Genomic DNA, 27,345 nt, shown 5'->3' on the forward strand with positions numbered 1-27,345 from the left:
GACCAAGAAGCTGATCTGAGCTAGCCAGAATTACTATGTAAAACCCTCCAAGGGTTAAAAATACCTTTTATATTTCAAAGCATCAAGAACTTCAATATCCTTGGTCATGAACTGGTAATTGCTGAACCTAAGAATGAATTTTTTTAAGACACATTTTTTAAAAATTACATTTATGTCCATGTTCATGCCTGCCTACCATAGCGTTATGTGTGGAGGTCAGAGAAAACTTGTGAGGAGTCATTTTTCTCCCTCAGCCACGTGGGTCATACAGATCCAACTCAAATAGGCTGAGTAACAAGTGCCTTCCCCTGCTGAGCCATCTGTCTCAGCAGCCTCTACCTTTACAATTCTTTTGAGATGGTTATAATCTAAGAGTACTTTCAATTTTCTACCCCTTCAAGGCCTACAAGCTATGAATAAAAAGTCCATCATACAGAAGCTTCCCAAGCCAAAACTTAAAATCATCCCCTGCCTCCTCCTTCCCTTCACTCTGGGCATAGCAGGGCCTACTGCTCCCTCACCCCCTCCATGGCAGCCTACAGAGAACAGTTGGTAGTGGAGACTGTCAGCAGGTCACTCCTCAGACACATGTGTAAGTTCCTCTTGCTAGAACTGCTATCAAGCCCTGGGAGTCACAACAGACATGAAGGAAACATCTCTTGAGGAGACAGCAGCACTGGGAGATCAGCACTGCCCTGCTACGAGCGGAGTACCGTGCTAAGACCATACTGGGCCATCACCTGGGCTCACACTGGCACATCACGAGCCAACAAAATGCAGCTTCCAGACAGTGCCTTCACTTTGAAGCCAGAAATCCACTAAGGTTTTGAAAGAAGTTTCAGCAGTCTTCAGAGGCGAAGGACATAAGGACTGAATAAAGTAAAAGTAGTAGTTAGATGTTGAGGACATCTATCTGTGGGGTATGCAAGCATTATCCTGGGTTTGACCACCCCAGGATAATGTGCTATTGACAGCTCTGGCTCATAAACTGATCCAGACTCCAGTGGCTTCTTTTTATGGATATTTAGCTAAACTGAATGAAGCAGTGTTTGACATTGGAGGTTCTATACATCCTCTGTAGTGCCTGGCCTTTCAACAACTTGCTTTACTGAAATGGGGAAATTTCTATGTTAGTCACAACAAACAAACAAACACCTCAATTGATACCTGATAGGCTTTCATAAACTAATTTTCTTCCTAATGACAAAGCATTTCTGGTTTACAGGTCAATCCTATAAACTATGGTAGATGTCAGGGGCAGCCCTGCTTATACACTGAAGGTCTAGAACCAGCCATAGGCCTAAAATCAGCAATAGGCCTGACATACATGCCTGCTAACATAAAGTCTTGGGTCTCTGTAGAAAAGCACCGAAACAGATGTCTATAAGCTATTGTAAACAGGCAGCTTTGGTGGAAATTCACCAGCCTGAGTAGTCATAGACCTTGTAGATAGGTAGCCTTGGTGGACGGTACCAACTTAGATAAGGACAAGTGAATTATAGGCAAAGTCATAGTGATCCCAGAACACAAAACTCGGTTGGATTTTAAAGTTTAAAGAAAAAATCAAAAACCACTTTAAAGGTAACCCCTACACAGTAAAACAGTTCTTAAATAAAAAAAAAAAAAAAAATCAAAGACTTTATTGGATAACGTTACACAACATTCTTTAACATTTAACTCCGAGCAGATGGAAGGTGAGAAACAATTCAAGTCTACAAATGAAATAGGCCTGTGAAGACTTTAATACAGACAAAAGGTAGCATGAAGCAGAGCTTAAATATTAAGCAACTAAAGCAATAAAAATGAAGTTGTAACATGGTAGGCCTAGATTTTAAATACCACCAAGTGTCCTTTCTTCTTTTAATGAAAATCTAATTTGTAATAAAAGGCCTTTAAGGATTTGCCATGAGGAAAAAAAAATATGTAGAGTCTTAAAGCCTGATCTCTCCCAGTGCTTTTGCCTTTTTAATATTATTTTTTGGTCAATTCCATCACTCTACAAATAAAGATTTCTAAAGCTTAAAGGTCTTCCTGATATGATCCATGCATAATTCCACATGGCTTGGGAGACACTGGTTCCTGAGTGAGCATGAAAGGTACTGCTGGTGTTGGGGTCTCAGACGAGACTGACCCCAGAGCCTGGAGCTGTGAGTCAAGTCTTCTACAGCTCCCTGCTGTTATAGTTCCTGAGCCCATTTGATAAGATGATGTCATGATGTGAAGTCTCCAAAGAGATCACTGTAAGATGCAGTCAGGACTTCCCAGCACTTGCAGTGTGTTAGGATCGGAATTAAGCTCACTAGACTCCAGACTACCCGGCTTTTCTTCTTGAGTTAGAAATTAAATCACAGTCAGGTATAGTAAATGATCTAAAAACCCCACGCAGAGCACTTCCTAACCCTGAGCAGTGGGCTGCTGGGCACGCTCACCCACACAGGAAGATCCCAGGAAGTGAGCTCTCGAGCCGAGTGCTCACTCGTCACTTGTGTTGCTTTGAATGAGTACTATGAGTTAGTTCTTTTTTAGTTTTGGCTTTTTTTTTTTTTCTTTTTCTTTTTTTTTTTCTTTTTGTAATAAGTAATCAATATGATGTTATCTTTCTGGTTTAAAAAATAAATCAGTATTGCCACTAAAAATCTTCAGTTTTATTATTAAAATTACGGCACCATCAAATATAAAATGCTTTAAAAATGTAGTACTAACAGGTCCATCTGATTTTCTCATGTGTTCTCCATTCATTAGACAAGAAAAAGTAAGGGGGTTCATAGTATGTATTTAGCAAAGACAAGGAAAATTTGTGGTCTCTGTTAAGAATTCATGTTCCATGCACCAAAAGTTTAGGCTATTTTCATGGATGTTTCTGCCACTTGTTCCCCAGGGCCAAGTGCTCCCTGACACCTGTAAGAATCTCCTGCACTGAGAAGGAGGGGCTTCTGGCTGTGGAAAGAGGTCCAGATCAACACCGATGCTGTCAGCTTTTCTGAACAGCACCACTCAGTAAGGAAGAGGCAATAATAAAAGCCTGTCCAGCTCAGAATTATGAGCTAGTTCTTGGGAGTGTATGATTTCATTCCAAGTTCAACACTAGCCTATCCACTTGGGAGTCAAAATATGAAAAGGTATGAATGTAGTTATGAAAATGTGCACAAAATGTTAAATACTAGTGGCAAATAAATACATCTTAATATGTTCTAACAAGCAAACATATATCCAAGATAATACAGCCCTGTTTTATTAAAAGATCCACATTTTACTTGTGGGTGGGGCGGGGCACTTAGCCATCCTTTCAGCAGGATGTCAGCTCATCTTCCTCTTGCTCCTACTGGCACCCTGAAGGAAGCACTGGCCTTAGCACATGTGACCATTGCTGTTTCACTGGAGTGCCATTTTAAACACACCTCTGCTCACTTCTGAACTGATAAACATAATCCTTGGAGAAAGCACAAAGGTTAGGTATGCAAACAATTGTGCATTTCTGCACCATCCCATGGCTGGCAGGCCTGTCCAAACTACTGTTCACATTCAAGAGAAGCTACTGTCAGTGGCTCCTCCGCGCCACTCAGTGCGTCCTGCACATTGCTCATACCACTTTCTCCTCACCTCATGCATAATTTATTGCAGCAGTTTGTTTCTTCTCTATATATAAAATATTCCCTAATACCTTTTCTTCCATTCATTCTACCTTGCAACTGCCTCTGTGTAGATGACTGGTTTTAGTCACTGCCTTTACATTTACTTCTTAGTGCAGCTTAAAGCTCCAATCTTATTCAGTCCTGTTGCTCTGTTGTTCTGTCACTGTGGTACACGTCCAAGAAACCAGCAGTCTGCTAATGCCTTTGTGCTGAAATACAATAAACAAAAGGAAGAAAATGTAGTTAATCATAGGTAACAGGAGAAAAAGAAGTCTGTTGTTTAAGCCCTACAGATCACGGGATCGCACCGCATTTCTTTTTAAAACAAATATTTGACTTTTAAAAGACAGCTTACTGCCACTCTAGACCAGTAGAAGCATTGTCTAATTTATCTGAGCACATCTGACCAAATCCCAACACATATGGCTATCACCTGAGTCCTTTCCTTAGGAGTATTTGCCTAATAGCAAGAGAATTTTGACTTTGTCTTTATGTTATTTCTAAGTTAAAATACAAAGTAGCAGAGATAGACTCTTAGGAAACACCAGCCTTTCCCCAGCACAGTTAACCTGCAGTCTTTTTAAAATGTTCTTTTCGACAGTCTCACCATGTAATTCTGGCTGTCCTGGAACTCATGAAGAACTGCCTACCTGTGCTTCTATGTTGGGATTAAAGGTGTGAGCCACCAAACCCAGCCTTACCCTGATTCCTCCCCTTTTTTGAAACAGTGTCTCTTGTAGCCCAAGATGACCTCAAACTGACCTTGAACTCTTGATCTTTCCTGCCTCCATCTCTTTGAATTCTGTGATTAAGGTGTGCATCATCAAAGCTAACTGGTTAGTCCACAGCAAACTCACATACAGAACCAAGTCAGGTCAAAAATCAGCTGTAGATCACGCTGTACTACTTGCACAGAGCGGACAGGGGACTGGAGGGAGCCTCCCCAGAGTCAGACCTATCTGAAGGCATCGAGAGTGCCCTTTTATTACTAGACCACTTCAGTGAACTGACCAGTGCCCCTTATTACACCTGACACCAACAAGGCACTCTTCAGTAGCGTTCTGAGTAAAGGCAGGGCCCCAGGCATAAGTGGCAGACAGTGTGACTAAGAGAAAACACTTCTAAGCAGCAGGACCAGACTGCCTAGGGTTAGCAAAAAGCTAGTACACAAAGTAGTGGGCGCCCACTACCATCCAGTCCCTACCTGTACCCTCCACATGGGAGCTTGAGACCCAAGAAAGATGATCTTTGTATCAAATACATTTTTTAAACCAAAGATAATGGTATTTCAGTGGAATAATAAAACACACAAGGAATGCGGAAAAAAGAAAAAGCACTCATCTTTCCTGATATTTAAAACTTCAAAGTCTGTATCTTTCTCATGGTTTGACAGAGGTGATTTTTAAGTAAACTTCCAAGTGTTACTATGGTTCATTTGCTTCCTGGGTCAGGGCCTATAAAAAGTAAAACTCCATGGGGCATTCTTTCATGTGTCTTTAAAGCAATGAAAAATGACTTCTAGCTAAAATACTGCAATCCTTAAGATGAAGGGCCCATGTATTTGTTGCTTCTGGAAAAAAAACAAAAAACAAAAACAAAACAAGGATGACTAATGCTGACTTAAACGCAGCTTTCTGAGATGAGATCGCTAGCTAACCTGACTGTAATACTACCATACAAACTCACAAAACTTTGGAAGTGAGTGTACCCTTTTATAAACTGAAGGAAATGTTTGAAAATCTGGGGATTTGTTTAAATATTTACATGTATGAGCAATCTGTCTTTACATATACCCAGAAGAGGAAATCAGATCCCATTACAGCAAGCCACCATGTGGTTGTTGGGAATTGAACTCAAAACCTCTGGAACAGAACCCAGTGTTCTTAACCACTAAACCATCTCTCCAGCCTCCAAAACCAGATTTTAATGTCAGGCCCACTGAAGCTCAGTTGAAGACCAGAACAAGAAAGCCAAGAACTACTAAGGACTACAGAAGGAGGACAGAAAGCCAAAGACTCTCTCCCCTAACTGGTTATATTAAAGTGGCTACCATGCCTATTTAGCTCCGAGTCCAAAATTTAGACACAATATTCAATGCACAATGTTTCCTTTTGAACCAGTGTCAAAGCTCACATGCAATGATAACATTCTCCAGGAGCTGCACAAACAGCAGGTCTACTAAGAACCCTAGGACATTACCTATCCCAAAAGACTAAAGACTTTTTCAAATAAAAGGTAAGTTCAGGAGCTAGAGACAGCTCAGTGGTTAAGAAGACATTACTGCTCTTGCATAGGACCTGAGTATCATTCCCAACATCAGCATCAGGGAGTGAATGTCTATAACTCCAGTCCAAAAGACATGAGCCCTCTTCTGGCTTCCAAGGTCATGTACACATATCTGGCATATATTCTCACACACACAGACAAATGAAAATATATGTAATAAATAAAACAGAAAAAGGTGAGTTCAAGAGGAACAACCAAAATCTCTAAACCTTTCCCACCATGTAAGAGTCCAAAACCAATTTTACACATTTCCATTAAGTCACATGTAGCAATAGATTACAAGCGCATTTTGGTCCTATCATACCACCCCTAAAGGTCTGACTCACCTTATGTAAATGACAATGAGTTTAAGACTTACTTACTACATATTCACACACACGTGCATCGCTTTCTTTTTCTTTTTGAAAGAGTTAGGGTCTTACTTTGTAGATCTGGTTTTCTTGGAACTCCCTATGAAGTCCAGGCTGGCCTTGAACTTGGAGATCCACCTCTGCCTCTACCTCTTAAGTGCCAAGATTAGAGCTGTGCACCACCATACGAGGCCCCACATACATATCCATACACATTTCCTCAGACTCACGCGCAGAAGGGGGATGATCTTGAGCTTCCTGCCTTCCTGCCTTCCCCTCCTGAGTGCTGGAATTAACAGGCATGTGTCACCACGCCTGGTTTACTCAGTGCAGGGGATGATCTCAGAGCCTTGTGCACTCTATCAACTGAGCCGCATTCCCACCACGTATACAGTGATAAGTAATGAAGAATTTAAAGTGACAAAGATTGAAACTGAGAAAATAAGCCAGTCCCTGACTTTGGCAGCTAACATAAGCTTACAATGTAACACCTGACTCACCACAAGGCGGCTTTCAATACAGAGGCTTCTACTCTACAAAAGTTGTTTCCAGTTCCCGGAAATTATTACCTACAGGAAGCATTCCCAACTACCAAGGTCAATGGAAACTAACGAGTCTTCTGAAGGCTAGCCTATTCTACTTCAGGGATGGGTAAGTGATGATGTGGTGCCCTTCTCACTTCGTGGCAGGGCTTAAGACAGACAGACCTGCCCGCTTCACTGTTAACTTCAATGCTCCCAGTCTGAATCCACAGTGGTCTGTCAGACACTGTAAGGGAGCAGCAGGACTCGTCACTGTCTGATGTAATAGCTGCCATTTGTTGAGACCTATGGTAGAAAAAACCAAGTTAACAAAAATAGAGCAGAAGTTGAGCTTTTAATCCCTCTTAACTAGAAAAAAAAGAAAAAATATTTTTAAAAAATAAGACCAAATTAATTTGAATTTTCCTAATGAGTTTATTCTGGGTAACTTGCCAGCTTCAGACTACAGTTTTGGAAACGGAAAGCCTTGAAAGCCATGTGAGTACCCCAACAATGGCCAGGATAGGGCATTCTTATGTATACATCCCATAAGATGCAGTGTGTAACCTGGCAAGGTGTCTGCCCTCCAGTAAGTCTATAAAAGAAGAAGTGGTAATTCACTTTATGTCCCTGAGGGGCAGGGAATATTAAAAAAATAAAAAGAAAGAAAGAGAGGAAGGAAGGAACAAAGAAAGAAAAGCTGCCATCTAACACTAGCAAGTTCTTGAAGCAGTCCTCATCCAGATGGTCCAGAGGGCTGAAGTTTTCACCTCACCCATATCACATCATTCAGGAGCTCAAAGACCATCAAAAGCTCTTTGTCTCTGAGTTACATAGCTTCAGGTTCTAACCAGCTGAGAACAAGTTGTTTTTGGTTTTTTTTTTAACATGGTAAACTCTCTCTCTTAGGCTTTCTGTTCTGAACAGAGCCTGAAGTGTTGAGCATAATGCAACTGAAAAACTATTTTAAAAGTGTCCTTGTTCTGCTTTCAGGCAGGGTCTTACATCTTACACCACAGCCTGGGGCTAGACTAGAACTCTCTGTAACCCAGCCTAGCCTCAAACTCCTGCCTTGGTTTTCTGGGTGCTGGAATTATAGGCAAAAGCCAGCACAATGTCCATATAGGAAGTTTTATTTTTAAACATATTTGGTTGCATACCTACTTCCCTAGTTTTAATAAAACAATTCTCCTATCATCAGCACAGCCAGCTCTGGGATCCCCAGTCAGGCAAATGCCAAGCATTGGTGGCATGCCTTTAATGCACTCACTCAGGAAGAAGAGGCAAACAGATCTCTGAGTTCAAGGACAGCCTAGTCTACAAAGTGAGTTCTAGGCCATCCAGGGTTACATAGAGAGACAAAACAAAACAAATCACAATTAGGGCATGGCTACGGATAGCCTTTAATCTCAGCAGAAGCAGGGGCAGGTAGATTTCTGCATTCCCAGCAAGCATGGTCTACATAGAAAGTTGTAGGACAGTCAGAGCTATATTGTAAGGCCATATCTCAATAATTAAATACCAAATGAGAAGCAGTAGAGTAGTAAATAAAACTTAAAGTAAGCTATCCTAACATTATAAACACAATCACTTCTGAATTCTAGAGAAAAATAACTCTTTAAAATGAGGTTCAGTAGTAAAGTTTGACACAGGAGTCTAAGTGTACTGTTAACAGAGGCAACTGCAACCACACAGGAGAGAAGAGGAGCCAGTGCACTAGAGGCTGCTTTGGGAACTTCCGTCAGGCTTCCCTGTCATCCTGCAGTCACCGAGCTGACAACTGTGGACAATGGATGGAGGCTGAAGGAGTTACTCAGCTTTCATTTTTCTTTCTGTGTCTGTTTCTTGAAACAAGGTCTCTATGTGACTTTGGCTATTCTGAAACTTGCTATGTAGATCAGGCTTGCTCAGAACTCAGATATGACTGTTTCTGCCTCACGAGTGCTGGAATAAAAGATGTGCACCACCCATGCTAAACTCAGTCAGGTAGGTCAAGCATGCTCCAGTAAGTGAACACTAAAGGCTATAATAAAAAATAAATTTTAAAAAGAGAACATGAAGTTGGTGAATGAATCTGAGAGCAGTTGGGGAGAGAAGGGAATAAGATCAAAATAGATTGTATACATGTACAAACTCAAACATTTTTGTGATGAATACTGTGCCTGCACATATGTGCACGACATGATCGCCTGGTGCCCATGGAAGTCAGAAGGCAAGAATGGACCCCCTAGAACTGGAGTTATATAGGGGTGCTGGGAACCAAACTCAGGTCATCTACAAGAGTAACAAGAGCTCGTAACCATACTAAGCTATCTCTCCAGTCCCAAATAACTGTACTTTTAAAAAAGAAGATCTGGGATGAGCTCACCTTTCCTGTCCATTTCTCCACTACAGCTCTCACAATGCTACATAAAATCTCAGTCTGTCAGTTCCCAAACACAGCCTGACTGGAGTCTGGTGCTGATGCTGAAGACGAGCTTCCACTTGGTGTTTTCAGGGTCTTCACATTTTCTTTGGAAACTTAACACCCACCCACCCACCCCACACACACACACACCCCTGCCACTGCCCAGTGCAGAATGTCTGCTATGAAGAGCTCAGGACCCTGTCTAAAATGCAGTAAAGGCAAGGACCCCATAAAAAAGCATCGATCTCAAGCTCAGTGAAGTTACTTGTCCTCTAAGACAAAGCCGAAGTGTGACAATGGCGCTCTCCTACAGGCAGCAAAGATCAGGGGCCAATCAGAAGAGGGTACATAATCTCCCTGGTAGAGTCGATGAAACGGTGAAATAGTGCAAAGCCCAGAATGAAAAAGTGAAAGATTCTGACTATATGCATGCACCTATGATTCCACTAAAGACTCATAAATTCCAATGTGTATGATGCAATGTGAGCAAGAAGGAAATGCAGAGGTGAAGTCTCTTTTGTAGAGACATTCTAGGTTCTAACCAGTTACTGATTACATGTCTGAGCTTTAGACTGACCCGCACACAGTTCTTCCCAGAATACTTGAACAGTGCCACTCCCAGACAGATTCTTTACTAAAAAATAAAGTGGAGGGAGAGGGACTAGCCATTCAGTTGTAACCAACAGCATCTCAGAATGAGCCATGGGTAACAACGACCATCTTGTGGGAAATAAGATCACACACATAGACAAAAGCCAAGTATTTCCCTCCTAAGTCTTCCATCAATACATGTGCAAACAGATTCCACTCTTCGCCACTTGCTCAAATGTCAAGGCCCAGGAGCACACAGAAGCTGTGCAAACTGGCCAGCTTCCTTAAAAGATGACAAGTGCAGCTTATACCCCTTGTAAGGCTCTCCTAACAGAATTCCACTGTAGAGGCCCAAGCTTAGAGTCTCCTTCAGCTCTGGAAAGGATTTGAAATATGCAGATTTGGAGGCAGTGACTGACAATATGCCTCATTTGTTTACAAGCAGAAGATCATTTCTTTTGTGTGTACACACAAAAGCCTGTGTGTTTGGAGATCAGAGGACAATTTAAAGTTGTCAGTTCTCTCCTTCTACCTTGTTCCCAGAGACCAAACCCTGTCAGGCTTGGCAGCAAGCTTCTTTACCTACTTCACCATCTTGCCAGCTCTAGATGAACATTTCTACTTACGCCTATGCTTGCCATGAGCAAAATGGGAGAGTACTAGGTAGTCTTTTACGTGTGTTGAGTTAAATATGAAACTATAATAAACTTTAATCATGGTTTTTATATCCCATACATAATTCCCATGACCTACAATAGTTAACGTCTATAAATGTCAGATAAAACCAGCCAGTTTACCCAGACATGGTGGCAAAAACAGCTAATTTCAGAAATCAGTGAGGTAAAAAGCAGGATCACCAGTTCAAGGCCAATCTCAAAACAAAACAGAAGCCACCCAAACTCCCAGTGTATGCTACCTCTAGATACTTGTAGCTAATAGTGCTATTATAGAAACTTAAAACTTTTCATTTATGCTAAGTACATAATGTTTGATAGTATCAAAACTATAAAATAAGGTTTCTCTGCTACACATAAGTAGCTGGTAATATGAGCAGTATTTACACAGGTCTTGTGCCAGGCACTTTTCTACTGCTTTAAAATTTGCCCTCTGAGGTGGTACTATTCGTTCTCTCCATTTCACAGGGGATGACATGAGGTTATCAACCTGCCTAAGATCTCTCTCACTGCTCAGAAGGAGCAGATCAGAGTCAGGCTATGGGATCTGGATCAAGAGCTCATACTTTCAAATACATGCCTAAAACGTGAAAGACAATATTCTTTGCTTGATAAAAGAATATTAACAGCCACTGTTAAGCATGGCTGATGCAAAACTGCCAATGCTTGAGTTCCCTGTGTCACTGCTAAGCTACATACTATTTTCTCTTGTACTCTTACCTTTCCACATAAACAATCTCTTTAAGCAACCAAACACTTCCATTTCATTTTTCCAGAGGGAAAAATATTCTCCTCAGGCTTTCAACAGTTTGGTTTGGTTTTGCTTTATGGGGAAACATGAAGTGAGTCAGTCTTACTGTACACCCTGGGCTAGCCTCAGATCAGGATCCTCCACAGCAGACTTCTTCAATAGCTTCTAAGAAAACCTTGCCTGAGAGTTAAATAAGAGACTCCAATGAATGCAAAATACTTTGAACAGTTTGAAAGGACAACCTTGCACAAATTTACTATGCATTATAATTTTGATCCACTCCCCCACCCCCCAACAGGGTTTTCTTCATGTATCCCTGGCTATCCTAGAATGCCATCTGTAGTGCAAGTGGACCGAGAACTCAGAGAACCACCTGCCTCTACTTCCTCAGTTCCGGGGTTAAAATCATGTGCCCCACTGCCCAGCATGAGCCTTTTCTTTTTTAAGAAAGCCTAACCTAAAAGCCACACACTCCAGGCCTAGAGGGCAGATGACAGGAGACAGAGTCAGAAATAAAAGGCAAAGACAAGATGATGTCAAGTTTGAAGCCAACCTAGGCTACAAGAGACCTGGTCTCAAACAGCAGCAAAACCCTAACATACTTATACATACATATCGGGTGGGAGGGTGGCACTAATACTTCAGCTATAAAGGACTTGGTGTTCCTTTCCTTGTAGACATGGATACCAGTATAAAAACTATGAGGGTTTCCCCCCTTTTAAAGACAGGATCCATGTAGCCCAAGCTGGTCTCAAACCTGCTATTTACCCAACGCTGACTTCCTGACTGATATTCCTTTTTAAAAATTTTTACAAAACAATGTAAAGATTTTGTCTTTACATGATGCCTTTAGAACTTGGGCATAGTGGTGCAGGTCTACAGTCCTGACACTTGAGAGGTCAGAAGTCAGTGTCCAATACCCTGGAACTGGAGTCACAGGCTGTTGTGAGCTGCCTGATGCTGAAGTGGATGCTGAGTACAATACAGTTTGCACTTTCATCTGTTGACCCATATGTCCAGCCTCCATTATTATCAAACTAATTTAAATGGCTCCATTATTCACACACAAAAATATTATCTAAGCAATTGTTACTACTGAAAGATTGTTGTAGTCAATATAGTCAAATTAATTTACCTAAACCTTTTACTAAGGGGCAGCGGGGCAGCAGTAGTTCTTTAAGTATAAACATTGTTAGTGCTATTATCTAGGAAATCTCTATACAGGACTGCAGGCATACAGCAAGGAATCCTGGAAGCAAGCATTCCTGGTACCAATTCTCAGCAAATTTAAAACTCTATTAAAAATACTGATTATAAGTCACTCTTGTAATCCCAGCATTTGAGAGGCAAAGGCAAGATTGTTCTGGGCTAGAAACCAGACTGGGTTAGAGTGACCTAGTTTCATAAAACCAATGGCGGGGAGGAGCAAAACAAAGAAAAACATCCATATTACAGATAGACAGTGGTACAATTCAAACATACTTAACACCTTTAAAATATACAACTGGGGATTGGAGAGATGGCTCAGAGTTCCAAAAGCTTGTTGCTCTTATTTTGCAGCACCTACATCAGGTGGCTCACAATGGCCTACAACGCCAGCTGCAGGGGATCTAATCCTATCTTTTAGCCTCTGAAGGCATTTGTAAATTTGGCATGAGAGTGCCCCACACACACACAGCAGGTTTTTTTAACTGTACAATTAAAATTGATTTTAAGATGGTAGGCAAGAGACAGCCTGGTCTACATATCAAGGCTACACAATGTGACTCTCTCTCTCTTTTTTTTTTTAAAAGGCAAAACTTTAGACTGGTTATGGTGGCACATGGCTATGATCCCAATACTAAGTGGCTGAGGCAGAAGTATTGCTGCATGTCCAGCCAGCCTGGCCCATACAACAAAATCCTCTAAAAAACAAATATGACCCCAAAATGGTTAAATTTTAGGTCATGTCTATTTAAGTATGCATAAAATTATAATTCACTTTAATCAGACAAAGAATGTTATTTTTAACTAAAGACACAGGGAAAGTAAGGGGCAACTTCCTTTTGAGTATCACCTGGGGTGGGCTACAACAAGAAGCACCACAAAACCAAATTTAAATGGTGTCTCTGAAGATAAACTTAGAATCAATTATCATGGCAAATAAATATATATATATATATATACCCAGATACTCTGCAAAAAACTCATTTACCACTGTGCAACTATAGCCGAATGAAGCCCAAGTACATAATGTACACAACCTGTGGAAACACAGTAAGCGCCCTTCAAGTCAGAACCAGGAGGAAGTAGACTGGCCGCTTACTGTCTCCTGGCACGAAATGGCATGGCTCCAGCCCAACTTTAGTTCTCAACTCCAGATTTTTATATAAGAGTGTTAATAGCTATATTAGCACAGCCCCAAAGCAAAAACTGAATTTGTCCCTCCTTAGAAAATGACCTTCACTGACTGGCCAATTCCCTATTTGAAACCATCAGTGAACATAAATCTTTGAACTAAAACCTTCATTATGAACTTTTCTAGACATGTCAGTATGCCACTAGTTCAGCCCAAACTACAGAACATTCACAACTTAAATGAGAAAAAAAAATTAACTTTAAATGTATACTATAAATTTCTGATTTTCTGATTCTCAATTCAGTTATTCAGTATAAAGGAAAACTGGCCACTTTCCAAATGTCTGAACATGTGTTTCCTTCAATAGTTAACTTCAGAAAATAACAGCCTCTCTTAATTAGATAAAATTCAGACCCTAGATGTTTATCTAAGATGATTTTAGTATCAGTTCTATGTTGTCTGGCTATGATGTCTTCAGAAAAATTCCTGTTTGCTCCACATAGTACTGGGCTACAATAACAACCATTAACGTTCCCAGCCACATATGTTGGTGTATGCCTGTAATACCAGCACAGACAAGCTCAAGGTCAGCCTGGGCTATATAAGGACTTATGGGCATCCTGGGCTATGTAGTAAGATCCTACTCCAAAAATTAAAAAAAAAAAAAAAAAATCAAAACCATTTAGGAGGAAACTGGGGATGGACGAAAATCTGTTAGTAGAATGCCTGGCTAATACGAAAAAAACCTGGGTTTGATCCTCATCATCATAAACTGGGTGTGGTGGAATCCCAGCATGAGATGGAGGTAGGAGGATCAGAAGCTCAGGTGGACTGTAGATAGGCCAGACTGGTATACTTGAAGCAAAACACTTGGGGACACACCATTAAATCTGACTTAGATAGTGAATCCTATGCAGGTCTTCTGTTCTGTGGGAATAAACTAGAATTGAAAACACCTTTTTTCTGAATGACCAGTCCACTTGCTGATTTCTAACCGCTAAAAAAATGAAGAGGGAAACATGCATAAGGTTTTAAATTTCTTGAAGATGCGGATTTGACAACTTTCTCATTTGTTTTCTGCCCTTACTCATCCTTGTCTTTTAGCTACTTTTCTTACATTGGAAATTTGTCTAAGTCAATTCTCTCTGAAAAGAGAATCCAAACAAAAAGAAAAAAAAAAAAAAAAAGCCCATCTGGTTTATTACCATACAAAGGGTGCCTTTTATCTTCTCTGAGAAAATGTTGTATCTCCAAGTTGCAGTAGATCTCAAATGGTCACCTTGCTTGGAAAATTCTACTGGAATGTTTTTAAAAACAGCATCTCACTATGTAGCCCTGGCTGGTCTAGAACTCACTCCACAGATCAGATTGGCCTCAAACTCAGAGAACAACATGCTAGGCTAAAGGCATGTAGCAGCACAGAGCCAAACACATCTTTGTTTATTTTCTGGACAGGAATTCATTTTGTACTCTGGTCAATCTCAAAGTCACTCAATCCTCTTGCCTCCACCTCCCAAATGATAGGATCACTAGAACATGCCATTACACCTGGCTGAATGTTATTTACATACTCCACAATTACAGATTATATTTTCCCGTGTAGCTTCTGAAATAGGACAAATGGTTTATGCCATAAAGATACACTGCCAAAGCATCTGAATGTATTAGCACCACCCACTTTCAAAGTCACTACAACAGCCCAGATCACACACTTCAAATTACTTTTTTAGATGACTCTTGAATAAATCAATTTTCAAAGATAAACGAGCACTCTAATCTAAAACAACTATTCAGAAAACCTAGAAAGATGTTTCCCTTTATAAGCCCTGTATCACACTGTGAGCTTTCAGCCTCTCATAATCAGATTAGTTTCTGTTTGCAGGAAAGAATATGCATCTTTTTCTTTTATTGTGTGTTTATTAAAATCAAAAAGCATTGACTAAATTCCCCAGAAGAAATTCTATTTTCTTTCCCAGAAATAATCAGGTATCAAGCTTAAGGAAGCTCATTTCTAAATTTCATTATCTTTATTATTATGTAATAACTAACATATCTCACACTGGATTATTTTAGAAATCCACATAAGTTTATCTTTTTGTATCTCAAGTACCAAACTGAAACTATATCAAATTTAAGAAAACAAAAGGCTTGGAAGCAACTTAATTTTTGAGGTCACCTTGCCTCTGCAGGCACTCAGGAGGCAGAGGCAGGCAAAGCTCTGAGCTTGAAATCAGCCTGGCCAGCCAAAGTAGCATAGTGAGACTCTTAAAAATAACATCTTAGGGACAAGTGAACCATGCAGAATAGGGAGTTAGATTACTAGCCCCAAAAGCAGTGACATCTGAGGCAAAAGACCAGAAAGAAAACCAACTACAATTACCTAATTTTTAAAAGCATGACAATTTATCAAAGCTAAAACTAGGGAAAAAAATATTAAAAGCATTCATGAGCAGTTGATAGGAACTAGAGTTCTATCCGAAGGCATTACTATAGAGCCTCACTGTACCTCCTGTTATTTGAATTTTATCTATTCTCCAATAACATTTCCTGACAGGACAAATAAAAAAAAAAGTTTAATTTCTCACCTTTTCTAATCACTATTACAAAGAATAATTTTCTACTAAATTGATACTGTTCAAAGCTTTTTGAGAAACACACACAAATAATTTGGATTTAGTTGATTTTATTTACAGCTTTTTTTTTTTTTTTTACATTTCAATGCATTATACAATTACATTTCTCATTTTCTGACCTGCAAACAGATTACCTTAAGTGGAAAATGCTTCTTAAAATCTATCAAATTAAGTACATCCAAAATGCAACAATTACACATGACATTAATTCACAAAGTGTAAATTGCTAGGGCCTGTCCTAAGAATTTAGGAACAGCCAGTCAGGAGAAATCTGACTAAATTTTCACTCAACTATTTATATACCCCAAATAAAACCTATCTAAACTTCCCAACCAAATATCTGAAAGTTTGTCTTACAACCTCACTGGACAAGAGAGTGGTGACTCAAGCTTGTCTAGTCTTAATAGTTTTAATCCCAAATACTGGGCAATGTGTATAGCCTAGTCTATAACTAAACAGCAAGCATCCCAATTTGTCATAGCAAGCATCTTTGTTTCTCAAACGCCTAATATCAAACTTGTATACCCTTATGTGCATAGTAAGTCTAAGTGTTCACTAGATAAAACAAATAATCACTGAATATCCACTGTTCCCCAAGCTCCAGCCCTTACTGAAACCCCAAATATGCAACCTATGTCACATAGTGACAGACAATAGTTTATCAAATGTGTATGTATGTATATGCATACATATACATACATATACATACACACACAATAGCTACAAATGGCAATTAACAGTCCCTGCAAAAATTGTTTCATTTGAGGCTATGGCTTCTAAGCCTTAGGATGGTTTTAGATTTCAAAACCGGAAAATACTCCTAAAAATCCTACTTCTTTAAGAGAAAATTTGAAGCATGTTTCAGCTTTAAGCTTCTTAGTCTAAAAATGGCTATATATTACATATAAAAAGCCAACTGAGTGCAATTTCTCTCCAGTTTGGCCAAGCTAGCTGGTGGAAATGATTCCTAACTAGCCAGGGATCTGCAGCAGCTCTAGTGGTTCTTGCCTACCTTACTGTCCATGTTCACGTTTCAAATTGCGTCAACAAAGCCCGCACTTCAGGGCTCAGCTGCTTAGCAGCCTTTGCTGCCTCTGTGATAGCCCTGCGATACAGTCCCTTTCTCTTCTTATTAAACCGTAACTGGAAGTTTTCTAGAAAGGGGGAGAGTTGTGAGAGAGCAAGGGAAGATGTTGTTGGAGATGCAAACCATGAAATACGGGCCTCCTGCCTAGCTAAAAGGCCATTATCTTTCCGGCTTACAGTTATGGTAAGAATTCGAGCTGGCCACCATGGGAAGCCATATATCTTGGCCCAAACAATGTCCCCTACACATATGGTCCTGCCATCTGGTGTGATACATTTAGAGACATTTTTGGAAAAGATTTTCATTTTCAAGGAATTACTGAGGCTTTCCTCTTCCTTTGAAGAGGAGGAAGTAGAAGTGGAAGAGGCAGAAGGTGTGTGCATACAGCCTGGAGGAAAAATAAAGCTCTCAGAAGAGCTACACTCAGAGTTGGAGGATTTCAAATCATCCATGCTATCAATGCTACATACTGAAGCACTGGAAGAGTCGGATTTCTCTTGATTTAGGGTCAGGTAAACAGATATACTGCTTCTGCTGCCCCTTTTGCCCAACGTCCACAGTTCCTCCTGCTCACCAGGCACATGCACTCTGCTTGTGTCCTGAACCTCACTGGCGGACTCTTCTGGGCCTTCTGAGGGACTCTGTTTTTCTGAAGGGGCCTCACCTGCTGAGCGGGTGGAGGTGCATCTAGACTGCGGCTTAGGGGCCAGCTTGCCACTCCGAATTTTCTCCAGCCCTGTCTTCAGAGAAGAGTCATTTTCTTCATTCCTGTACCTTTGCGGTTTTAAACGCACTCGAGGTGGGAGAGACCCTGAGCTAGGATTCTGATACCGACGTGTGAAATGGACTTTCGAGTGTGTGTTTTTGGAAGTGGAAGTTTCACTTTGCTTCTTTTGTGCCTTTTCTTTGGCAATTTTCAATACTTCCCGAGCTTTTGCGTGATCCATGTTCTTGCTCTGGAGCACTTTCTTGGTATTTAACTGAGCTTTTGATGTATTTGCCTGAGCAGAAACCTTGACTACTCTGCCCCTGCTGTGAGTGATACTGGAAACCCTCACCACAGCGTTCCTTCTCTGGCTTTCGTTTTGGTTTTTCCCATCCACTTTATGGTCAGTTTTCAGTTTTTTGTTCACAGTAGCTACACTGTCATTTCTCCGTTTTTTATCTTCATACCTAGAAGAGTCACTGCTACCTTTTCTAATTTCCTTCTTTTCTGCAACAACACTGCTTTTACATTTATCACACAGGACTTGCCTGGGCCGTAGCTTAATTGCATTCATTATTGAAGTGGGTTCTTCCCTGTACATTTTTCGTTTGGGTCGTTTAATTTTCCGAGGAGGCGGTTGAGGTATTGATTGGTTATATGTGTCCCTGATAAACAAGGGGGGAGGATAAGGTGCTCCTTCGTGAAAGAGAGGAGGTGGTTTGGAAGTCCACAGGCGCTCAGGAGGAGGGACTGGAGAAAGGTCATCGGGAACAGCACCGTTCACTTCCCGCTTGACTTCTATCCCTTCTTGGAATGTGTTACTTTGGAGCTGCATGGCGTCTGGTTTGTCCTTATATTCCCTTTTGGGAAATACTGTCACAGGGATCCCATGGGGCCCAAACCTTTGAAGGAAATGGAAGAACAAAAGGAAGCTAGTGAGTTGGTATATGTAACTCAACATCTTAAATATAAACAACTTCATACGAATCTATACAACAAGAATCTAAAATATACTACTGCTATCTCCCAAGTAACAACAATCTCCACTTCTTTTGGTTCTATATTTTAGAGAAAACTAGAAATAACCCAAATAAATGGTTATCCTAGACAATGCCAGACTAACTGGCTTTACTTAAAATGGATCTTTCTGTTATCAGACAGATTAATATGAGATGCCCTGTGGTAAAATACCCACTGAACCATGTATATTTTCCAGTAAATGCACCCATATATTAGATGTAATCATTTTCCTCTAGTCATCTCTCGAAAGCTTAATAAAAGGCAGGGTGGTAGGACCTGCCTGTAATCTCTGCACTCAAAACTAAGGCAGGAAGACCTTAGGCTCCAGGTCAGTTTGAACAGCACAACATTCAGATATTCAAATTAATTTCCAATGCTGACAGGCATAGAGTTGTGTGATTTCAAAGTTTGATTTTTATTACTTTGTATATACTGGTGTTTTGGCTCCATGAATATCATCTATATATACCATGAGTGCAGTGCCTTCAGAAGCCAGAAGAGAATCCCCAGGACTGGAGTTACAGACTACTGAGATCTGCTATGTTGGTGCTGGGGTATGAACCCAGTTCCAGAAGTGTCCTTAACTGCTGACTCATTCCTTCAGTGTCCCTGAGTTTCACTTTTTAAAATCACATACTACATTCAGAAATCATTTCAGCTGGGCAAAGTAGCACATATCTGCAGTGGCAGTACCCAGGAGGGTGTGACAAAGGAGTCTGAGGTCAAAGCTAACTTGTAGAACACAGCCAAGGCCTCTTGTCTCAAAGAGAAAAAGCAAAGAAAATAAAGGAAAAGCAGTATGTTCAAGTGTAATCCAATTTAAAACCAGTTATAGAGCCAGTATGCATGTATAGATAGATCCCAGCTTCAGTAGGAAGAGGAATGAGCAGAAAATAAGAACTATTTCTCAGACAAACCTGGAAATGTAACTGGCTTAAGGTAACTTGGTTGAAATAAAGAAATTTCAGTTAAATTTGCTGTATTCATTGCCTTTGCATGAAAACAAAACCATATTCCAAATATCTCAGTGTATGTCAACATGCTTATTTTAAAAAACACTGAGACAGCAGCATCTAGCACAAGACAATGCTAATGCCAGTCTTATAAGGCAAAGTTACAGAGAACCCATAATCAGCAGCACGCTATCAGGTAATATAGAACCCTATACATTAGAAGAATATGTTTTCTATACATCAATGTTTTCAAAGAACAAGTTTTTGGGGTTTTTTGCTCATTTGTTTCTGTGTTTTATGTTCTTGTCCTCTTAAATGTTCTCCAAAAAGGTTAAGAATAACTTGTTAAAAATAAATCTTTGGCTCAGTTGTGGTAGCTTATGCCTTTAATCTTAGCCATCAGGAGGCAGACACAGGAGGATCTTTGTGAGTTCGAAGCTAGCCTGATCTACATATCAAGTTCTAGGACAGCTGAGACTATATAGAGAGATCCTGTATCTAAACAAAAACAGAAAACAAAACAAAAACAAAAAACCAACCAAACAAAAAAGATAGGATCCTTTCTAAAAACTAATAAATCTTTAGGCTAATTTTAAGGCATAATAATCTTGATGATTTTGTTTATTTTTTTGGAATCGTGTTTTGTTATGTATTTTAGGCTAGCTTAGAAATTGCTGTGTAGTACAAGCTGGCCTTAAACTCAAATCCTCCTGCCTCTGCTTCACAAATGCTGGGATGACTGGCATGTCCCACCACGCCCAGTCAATCTACAGTGAAGTTCTCAGAGCTCTTATGAAGTGTAACTTTAGTTTTGCATGTATAAGATACAACAAGGTTAGTTAGTTCCCAGCTCATGGATTCAGGTGATCCGCAACAAACTCATCAACAAATATTAGGCATAAATTTCTCTTCATTTAAATAGTTTTCGACTTTACTTCCATCTAGATTGAACTTTTTTAAATGCTTACATTTATTTTAACTAGAGGGTGGAGGCAATGCACATATGCATGTTGGTGTCTGAGGAGGACAGGTATCAGTACCCTGGAGCTGGAGTACCAGAAGGTTTTAAGCAGCCTAACGTGAGATTTAAGTTACCAAACTCAGGTCCTCTAGAACAGCAGTAAGTGCTCTTAATCACTGAAAAACCTCCCTGACCCCCTAACTATTTAAATAATTACAAAATTACCTCAAGGGACTAGAAAAATAAATCGCTTTACAAAAAGCGGGATCACACATTCTCACTCATCTCAGTTATCCTGTTGCCACCTCACCTGGACAATGAGACACTAGTTATGAAACCAATTTCAACCGTTACACTATGATTCAATCAAAACCAGTGTCTAAAAACAGTGAGAGGAATACTCTTAACTACAGTATATCTGTTTCATGTATGTATAGATAACCAAATATGAGTTATTTCTTTTTGGGATATGAACCAGGATGATTAGAAATTCAAGGTCAGTCTCAAGATAGCTGAGGCTCCCTTCCCTGAACAGACACATACATATTTTTAACTAAATTTAAGTTTGAAAGCCATTAACCTAAGACACCGAAACATTAGCTTGCAGCACTAAGCTAGGCAATGGCACACACTTGTAGTGTGTATCAAGGCCTCTGTGATATCAAGGCTACGGCCAGCTTGGAACACACAGTAAGAGACTGCGTTGATAAGCAAAGAATTGGGTGTACTGTGTATGGCCCTGGCCTCATGTTTGATCCCCAGCACTGCCAAAGAAAAATAAAGCAGCAACATGATCACAATCTTTTTAAAATCCAATTTTTCAAGTTTAGTCAATGAAAATCTTCATCACAATCCCCTGGAGAATTTGAAAACAGAATCCTGCTCTGTGCCATGGCACTGAATCTTAAGTCTTCCCTAAATACAAGTATAGTCTGAACTTTGCATAAGCACGGTTGTTTCTAAAAGCAGACATTTATGTCCCACATCAATGCTCAACAAGGAGCAATCCCAGCAGGGGGAAATAAATGAGCAAGGGTGCAAATTTAAAGTGCAATGGAACCTTCTTAAAGAACTGCTTGTAAGCGCTCCAAGAACTAGGTGGAATACTGGCACAGCACTTAGACACTGGTGACCCATTCTAACCCATCCCATCTTTAGTCTTTAATTACCACAGAAAGATTCTGACAGGGGCACAGCTGAGTGGCAAAGTATGTGCTAAGCCCAAGGGATTCACTTTGGCTCAAAAATAAAATAAAATAAAATAAAATAAAATAAAATAAAAATCTGCCAGACATGATGGTACATGGTGGGCTGAGATAGGAGAATCTAGATCCTAAGACATCTTAGGCTATATTGCCAATTTCTACCCACACCACCACCACCACCACCACCACACACACAGGGCATAGGTTAGAGCTCACTGCTTGCCTAAGCATGCCTGGCATAGATCCCCAGCACTACACAAAATAAGTAAATAAAAATAATTTGTGAGGGAAAAGTAGGTAAAGACCCAAGAGATCTCTGTACTGACTTTGCACTTCCTGTGGCTACAATTATTTTCAAATTGTTTTCAAAACTGATTCTTCTGAACAAGCAGCAAGTACCAAAGTTAAAAGAAGAAATGAACATTGGTGTTTAACACTTTTTGCCAGGACTAGAGACATCAGTGAAGAAACACAGTCTAGGAGTTTAGGGATGTAGCTCAGTTAGTAGAGGACTTCTGTAGCATGATCAAAGCACTGGGTTCAAGTCCCAGCAATGCAAATGCTGGGCATGGCGAAACAGACCTGTCTTACACTAGTAATGCTAGCATACTTGGGAAGTGAAGGCAGGAGGGTCCAAAGTTCACAAAAGACTCTGTCAAACAAACCAATAAGCAAACAAATCCCTATCACTTCTGGGAGTAAATGACAGTGTCCAAGTGACATGAACTGTGAATGGCAGTGCACCATTTGCCCCAGACTAGGTCAGGAAGATCTTCTGGGATCTGAGTGGGCTACATGGTGAGACCCTGTATCCAAAATCCAAAAGCAGGAAATGATTTATTTCATTCTAGCTTTTGGATCCCATTTAAGACAGGGGTATTATTCATGATTTTGCTCATAATTTCTAGTATTAATAATCAATCTTATATTTAAATACACATTGCTTCCCGGGTTAAGCTCAGAAACATAATCCAAATTACTTTCCAGGAGAATACCTGAAACCTAACTGATAAGTTTACCAACAACTATCTACTTTAAGCCAGGTATATTTCTGGGTTTATTCCTGTAATTTTGTTTTTTTTAAGGCTGAATCTTGTACCCCAGGTTTACCTGGAACTCACCATGGAGCTCAAGCTGGCTTTTAACACATGGACTCCTCAGTGCTGGATTACAGGCATGTGTATGTGTCACACCTGGTTCCTCTAATACTTATCTCTGATTCGGAAAGTTCTGTTTATTCCTCTTAATGATGGCAGTATAGATCTGTATGAACTTACCAGCACTCTCAATCAACTCATTTCTGACCTCAAATTAATTATTTTCCCTCTGTTTAGAGCACTTCAGCAGAGTACAACTAATTTTCCTTTGCTCCCCTCCAATTCTTTTTGCCAAAAAGTAAATGTAGGAAGGGATTTATTTAAGTTATACACAAAACCACAAAAATGCAAAGGTAGTATCATCTATAGGCAAGCATAGGAGTTGGAAGAAACTAATCACTCAGAGAAAAGCTCAGAGAGTTAGCTGAAATAGGTTCAAGTACTCTGGATGTACCAAACTACACTGTCAGCAAAGAGCTCAACAGAAGGCAAAAATGAAGTTCCATCCTGCAACAGGAAAAAAAAACGTTTAATCACTTGGAAAATACTATCCAGATTTATTTTATTTCAGGCAGATGTGTTCAGATACTACCTCTCCAGGTACTGAGAAGATAGCTCAGTCAGTAAACTAAAACTGCAGAAGCACGAGGACCTGAGTTCAATCTTTAGCTCCACAGAAAACACTGGGTGTGATGGCATGTGTATAATCCAAACTCAGGAGGAGACGGAAGATCCCTGGAGCCTGCTGACCTGCTGGCCTAGCCTAATCAGTGAGTCTTGGGTCCAGTGACACCCTGTCTCAAAAGACAAGATAGGGAAAAAAGAAAAATATAATAAAGACATGGTCAACAGCTCCTGAGAGTAACACCTAAGGGTGACCTCTGGCTCCAACACATATGCACCTACACACACACACACACACACACACACACACACACGCGTCTTAAAATCAGTGACAGACTAGGTTATAAAGACAGGAAAGTGTGAAGCAAGCTTTTTTTGCTTCACAGTTCTTTATAAGATTTTGGTTAGGTCAATATTTAATCAGAACAAATGAAATTAATTCAATAGCACCTAAATACAACAGAAAATTTTACAACAAAATTGCATCCATTCCCTTTAAAACAGAATTACCAGTTAGATATAGAAGCACATGCCTGAATCCTAGGATTTAGGAAGTTACATGAAGCCTGGCTCAAAAGACAGAAACACAACACCATAAATCATGTCACTTCACTACACCATGTGGGCCTCAAGGAAGTACTCAAGTCCACTTATAGGATGTTTTTAAGTACAGCAGCCTCCCATACCTCGCTGACTTTCCAGTTTTTGTGGTCCATATAATAATTTTGTTACAGTATATTTTCCTAGTTATCATAAATCTTTACTTTCTCAAATGTAAAACTTTATGTTAATATATCGATTATAAGTTTAGGCTAGACATGGTACACATACCTATAATCAAATCCCAAAATTTGTGAGGTAGAATCAAGAGGATCAGGTTGAGGTTGGAGAGATGGCTTAGTGGTTAAGAGCATTACTGCTCTTCTAAGAGGACCTGAATCTGAGTCTCAACTCCCATGTTAAGTGACTTACAACCTTCTATTAACTACAGCTCTGGCCTCAGTGGGCACCTACCCACACAACAGCACACAACTACAGGATTACAAACTAGAGATGGGGGCTCGAGGGTCACAAGGCAATGGCAGCACAGCAGCCAGACAAGTGAGTACTGAGCAAGCTGGAGTCAGGGAGCATGGGGGTGGATGGCACCATCAGGCTGCTGAAGCAGCAAGTGCAGAAGTTACTACCAAGTACAACCAATGGAAGCTGCAGTACAGGCTGGATGTGAAAAAACAGATGGACAGACACCAGGAGTAGCTGCTGTACCATGGCAGAATCAGATATGCCAGATGAGGTCAATATTGATGAACTGTTGGAATTAGATAGTCAAAAGGAAGATGCAGAATCCAGAGACTCTTGGAGCACTACACAAAAATCCCACAGAGGACATCATCCAGGAGCTGCTGGCCAAGCTGCAAAGCCTGCATAAGCAGCTGCAGCCCAGCCTCTCAGATGACCATAGCCTGAGTTCCTGCAAGGGACTGCCCCACCCACTTTTTGCCTGTACTCCTCTACTCCCAACTCCCACAAATTAACGGCTCTGTAATAGTGCTATTTGTATTTAATGGTTCTGTAACAGAAACACACACACACACACACTGGCTACATAAGTTCAAGACCAGCTTGTGCTACTTAAACTCCATCTCAGCAGCAGCAGTAGTAGTAGTAATAATAATAATAATAATTTCAACTCTAAGTAATCTTTAATTTCCAGAAGTCTAGGAAATAGAAACTTATAACTTATAACCTAGCACATTTTAGAATTCTGTGCATCATCTCAGTTTGCTCACAGACCAACTTTACAGTACAGCAAGTGTTTATCAACAGATCCAAAGGTCTTTAGATTCTTTGTAAAGATGAAATGCAAGAAACATGCAGCTTTGAACTGATATTCAAAAATTAACATTTTGGCATTTGTATGTTTAATAAATATCTGCTACCTAATATAAAATTAAATAAATTATCAATATCAAAAATACTTATGAAAACCACTTGTAGGATCACTGTGAAATACAATTAGCACTGAGATATTTGAATTAATAATTAGAGGGACTAAGTGTAACTTGGTGATGAGGCCCCATATACATGTGGCCCTGTTTATCAACATCCCCCAAAACAAGTAAGTGCTTTATTTAGAGCTACATCTACAAACTTCGTGATTTTTAAAATGAGAGTATCTAAAACACATAGTTTGTAAATGTGTTACTATGTAACCTAAGCCTACTTTGAATTCATGATTCTCCTACCTCAGAAGTGCTGGAATTACAGGTACAAGCCACCTAAAACTCTGTGCTGTTAAAGTAGTGACTAATTACTAGTTTAGTTAATGTCCAAAACAGAATAAAGCTGATTAAGTTACACTTAATAGTGACAACTATGAAGACAAACCTATTTTATTTAACTTCAAATTAGCTATTTACCAAAAGGTTTTAAATCACATAAACTTGAAAGACTTTTGGGTCACTACCCAAAAACAACAAAACAAACTTAAGTGTACAGAGGAAAAAAGCCAATTTATATGGGCTTCAGTTTCAGGCATCCACGGTGTGGTGGTCTGAATAATAATGGCCCCATAGGCTCATATAGGTATGGCCTATAAGTGTGTTGATGAAGGGTGGGCTTTGAGGTTTCAAAAGCCTACTGGGCTCCCCATAACTCTCTGCCTGCTGATCTGGATGCAGCTTTCAGCTACTGTTCCAGCACATACCCGAATGCCCCATGCTGAGAATGGACTAGACCTCTGAAATTGTAAGCAAGACTCTTTCATAATAACAGTTGCCTTGGTCACTGCATAACAGAACACCAAGATATAAGCTGATACCCAGGGACTAGAGTACTGCTGTGACAGGCCTGATCATGCTGTTTGTTGGGAAAACAGGTAAAACTTTGGGACTTTAGACTACAACACCAGGTTGAATGCTCTGAGTGGGGTTTACTGGGCCATCCTAGTAGAAATATGGGAAGTGGTAGTGCTTACAATGACTTGAACCGTGGGGACCAGTAACAAAGTTTCAGAGGGAAAGAATATTAATAAGGAGCCTGAAGACCACTCTTATGCTATTTTGGCAATAAATGTGGCTGCTTTTTGTTCTCGTTCTGAAAATCTGCCTGACACTAAATTGAAGAGTTTTGAATTACTAGCACTGGTAGAGGAGATTTTAAGACAGCCTAACATTGACTGTGTCATGTGGCTTAGTAATCACTTACACAGACCTACAATGAAAAGAACACTTGAGGTAAGGAGAAATACAAAAGGTACAGCTTGAGAAGAAAAGAAACTCCAGGAAATGTTTTGTTGGCCAAGTCTTATGCTCCAGGAAATAAAAAGTTTAAAGACAAACCTGATGCTAAATGGAATAAAGGACACAGTGGTAACCTCAGGGCAAGATCACCCTACCCCAAGCTAAGCTTCCAACTTGTGAAAAAAAAAAATTAAAAGGAGAGCTTAGGCAGTGAAGAGACTCATCAACAGAAAGCTGAATGTAAATGTCATTGAGAGTAGGGGCCAA

The 27,345-nt window shown here is 40.1% G+C and overlaps 1 protein-coding gene across 10 annotated transcripts in view; it reads right to left on the reverse strand.

Moving 5' to 3' along the window:
- Positions 1-1,616: 1,616 nt before the first annotated feature.
- Pwwp2a (PWWP domain containing 2A) overlaps positions 1,617-27,345 on the reverse strand; it is a 39,358-nt gene continuing 13,629 nt past the window's right edge. For 2 of the 10 annotated variants that reach the window (XM_076937024.1, XM_034505772.3), the window contains one exon: positions 9,341-18,878. In XM_076937024.1, coding sequence (XP_076793139.1) covers positions 17,210-18,811 — 1,602 coding nt within the window. In that variant the 5' untranslated portion in view covers positions 18,812-18,878 and the 3' untranslated portion in view covers positions 9,341-17,209. Of the gene's footprint in view, positions 3,842-6,975; positions 7,096-9,340; positions 18,879-23,804; positions 24,007-27,345 lie in introns of those variants that run through there. The other 8 variants (XM_034505771.2, XM_034505770.2, XM_034505775.2 and 5 more) reach the window with 8 other exon arrangements.

This window comes from Arvicanthis niloticus, chromosome 6 (assembly GCF_011762505.2).
Source record: "Arvicanthis niloticus isolate mArvNil1 chromosome 6, mArvNil1.pat.X, whole genome shotgun sequence".
NCBI lineage: Eukaryota > Metazoa > Chordata > Mammalia > Rodentia > Muridae > Arvicanthis > Arvicanthis niloticus.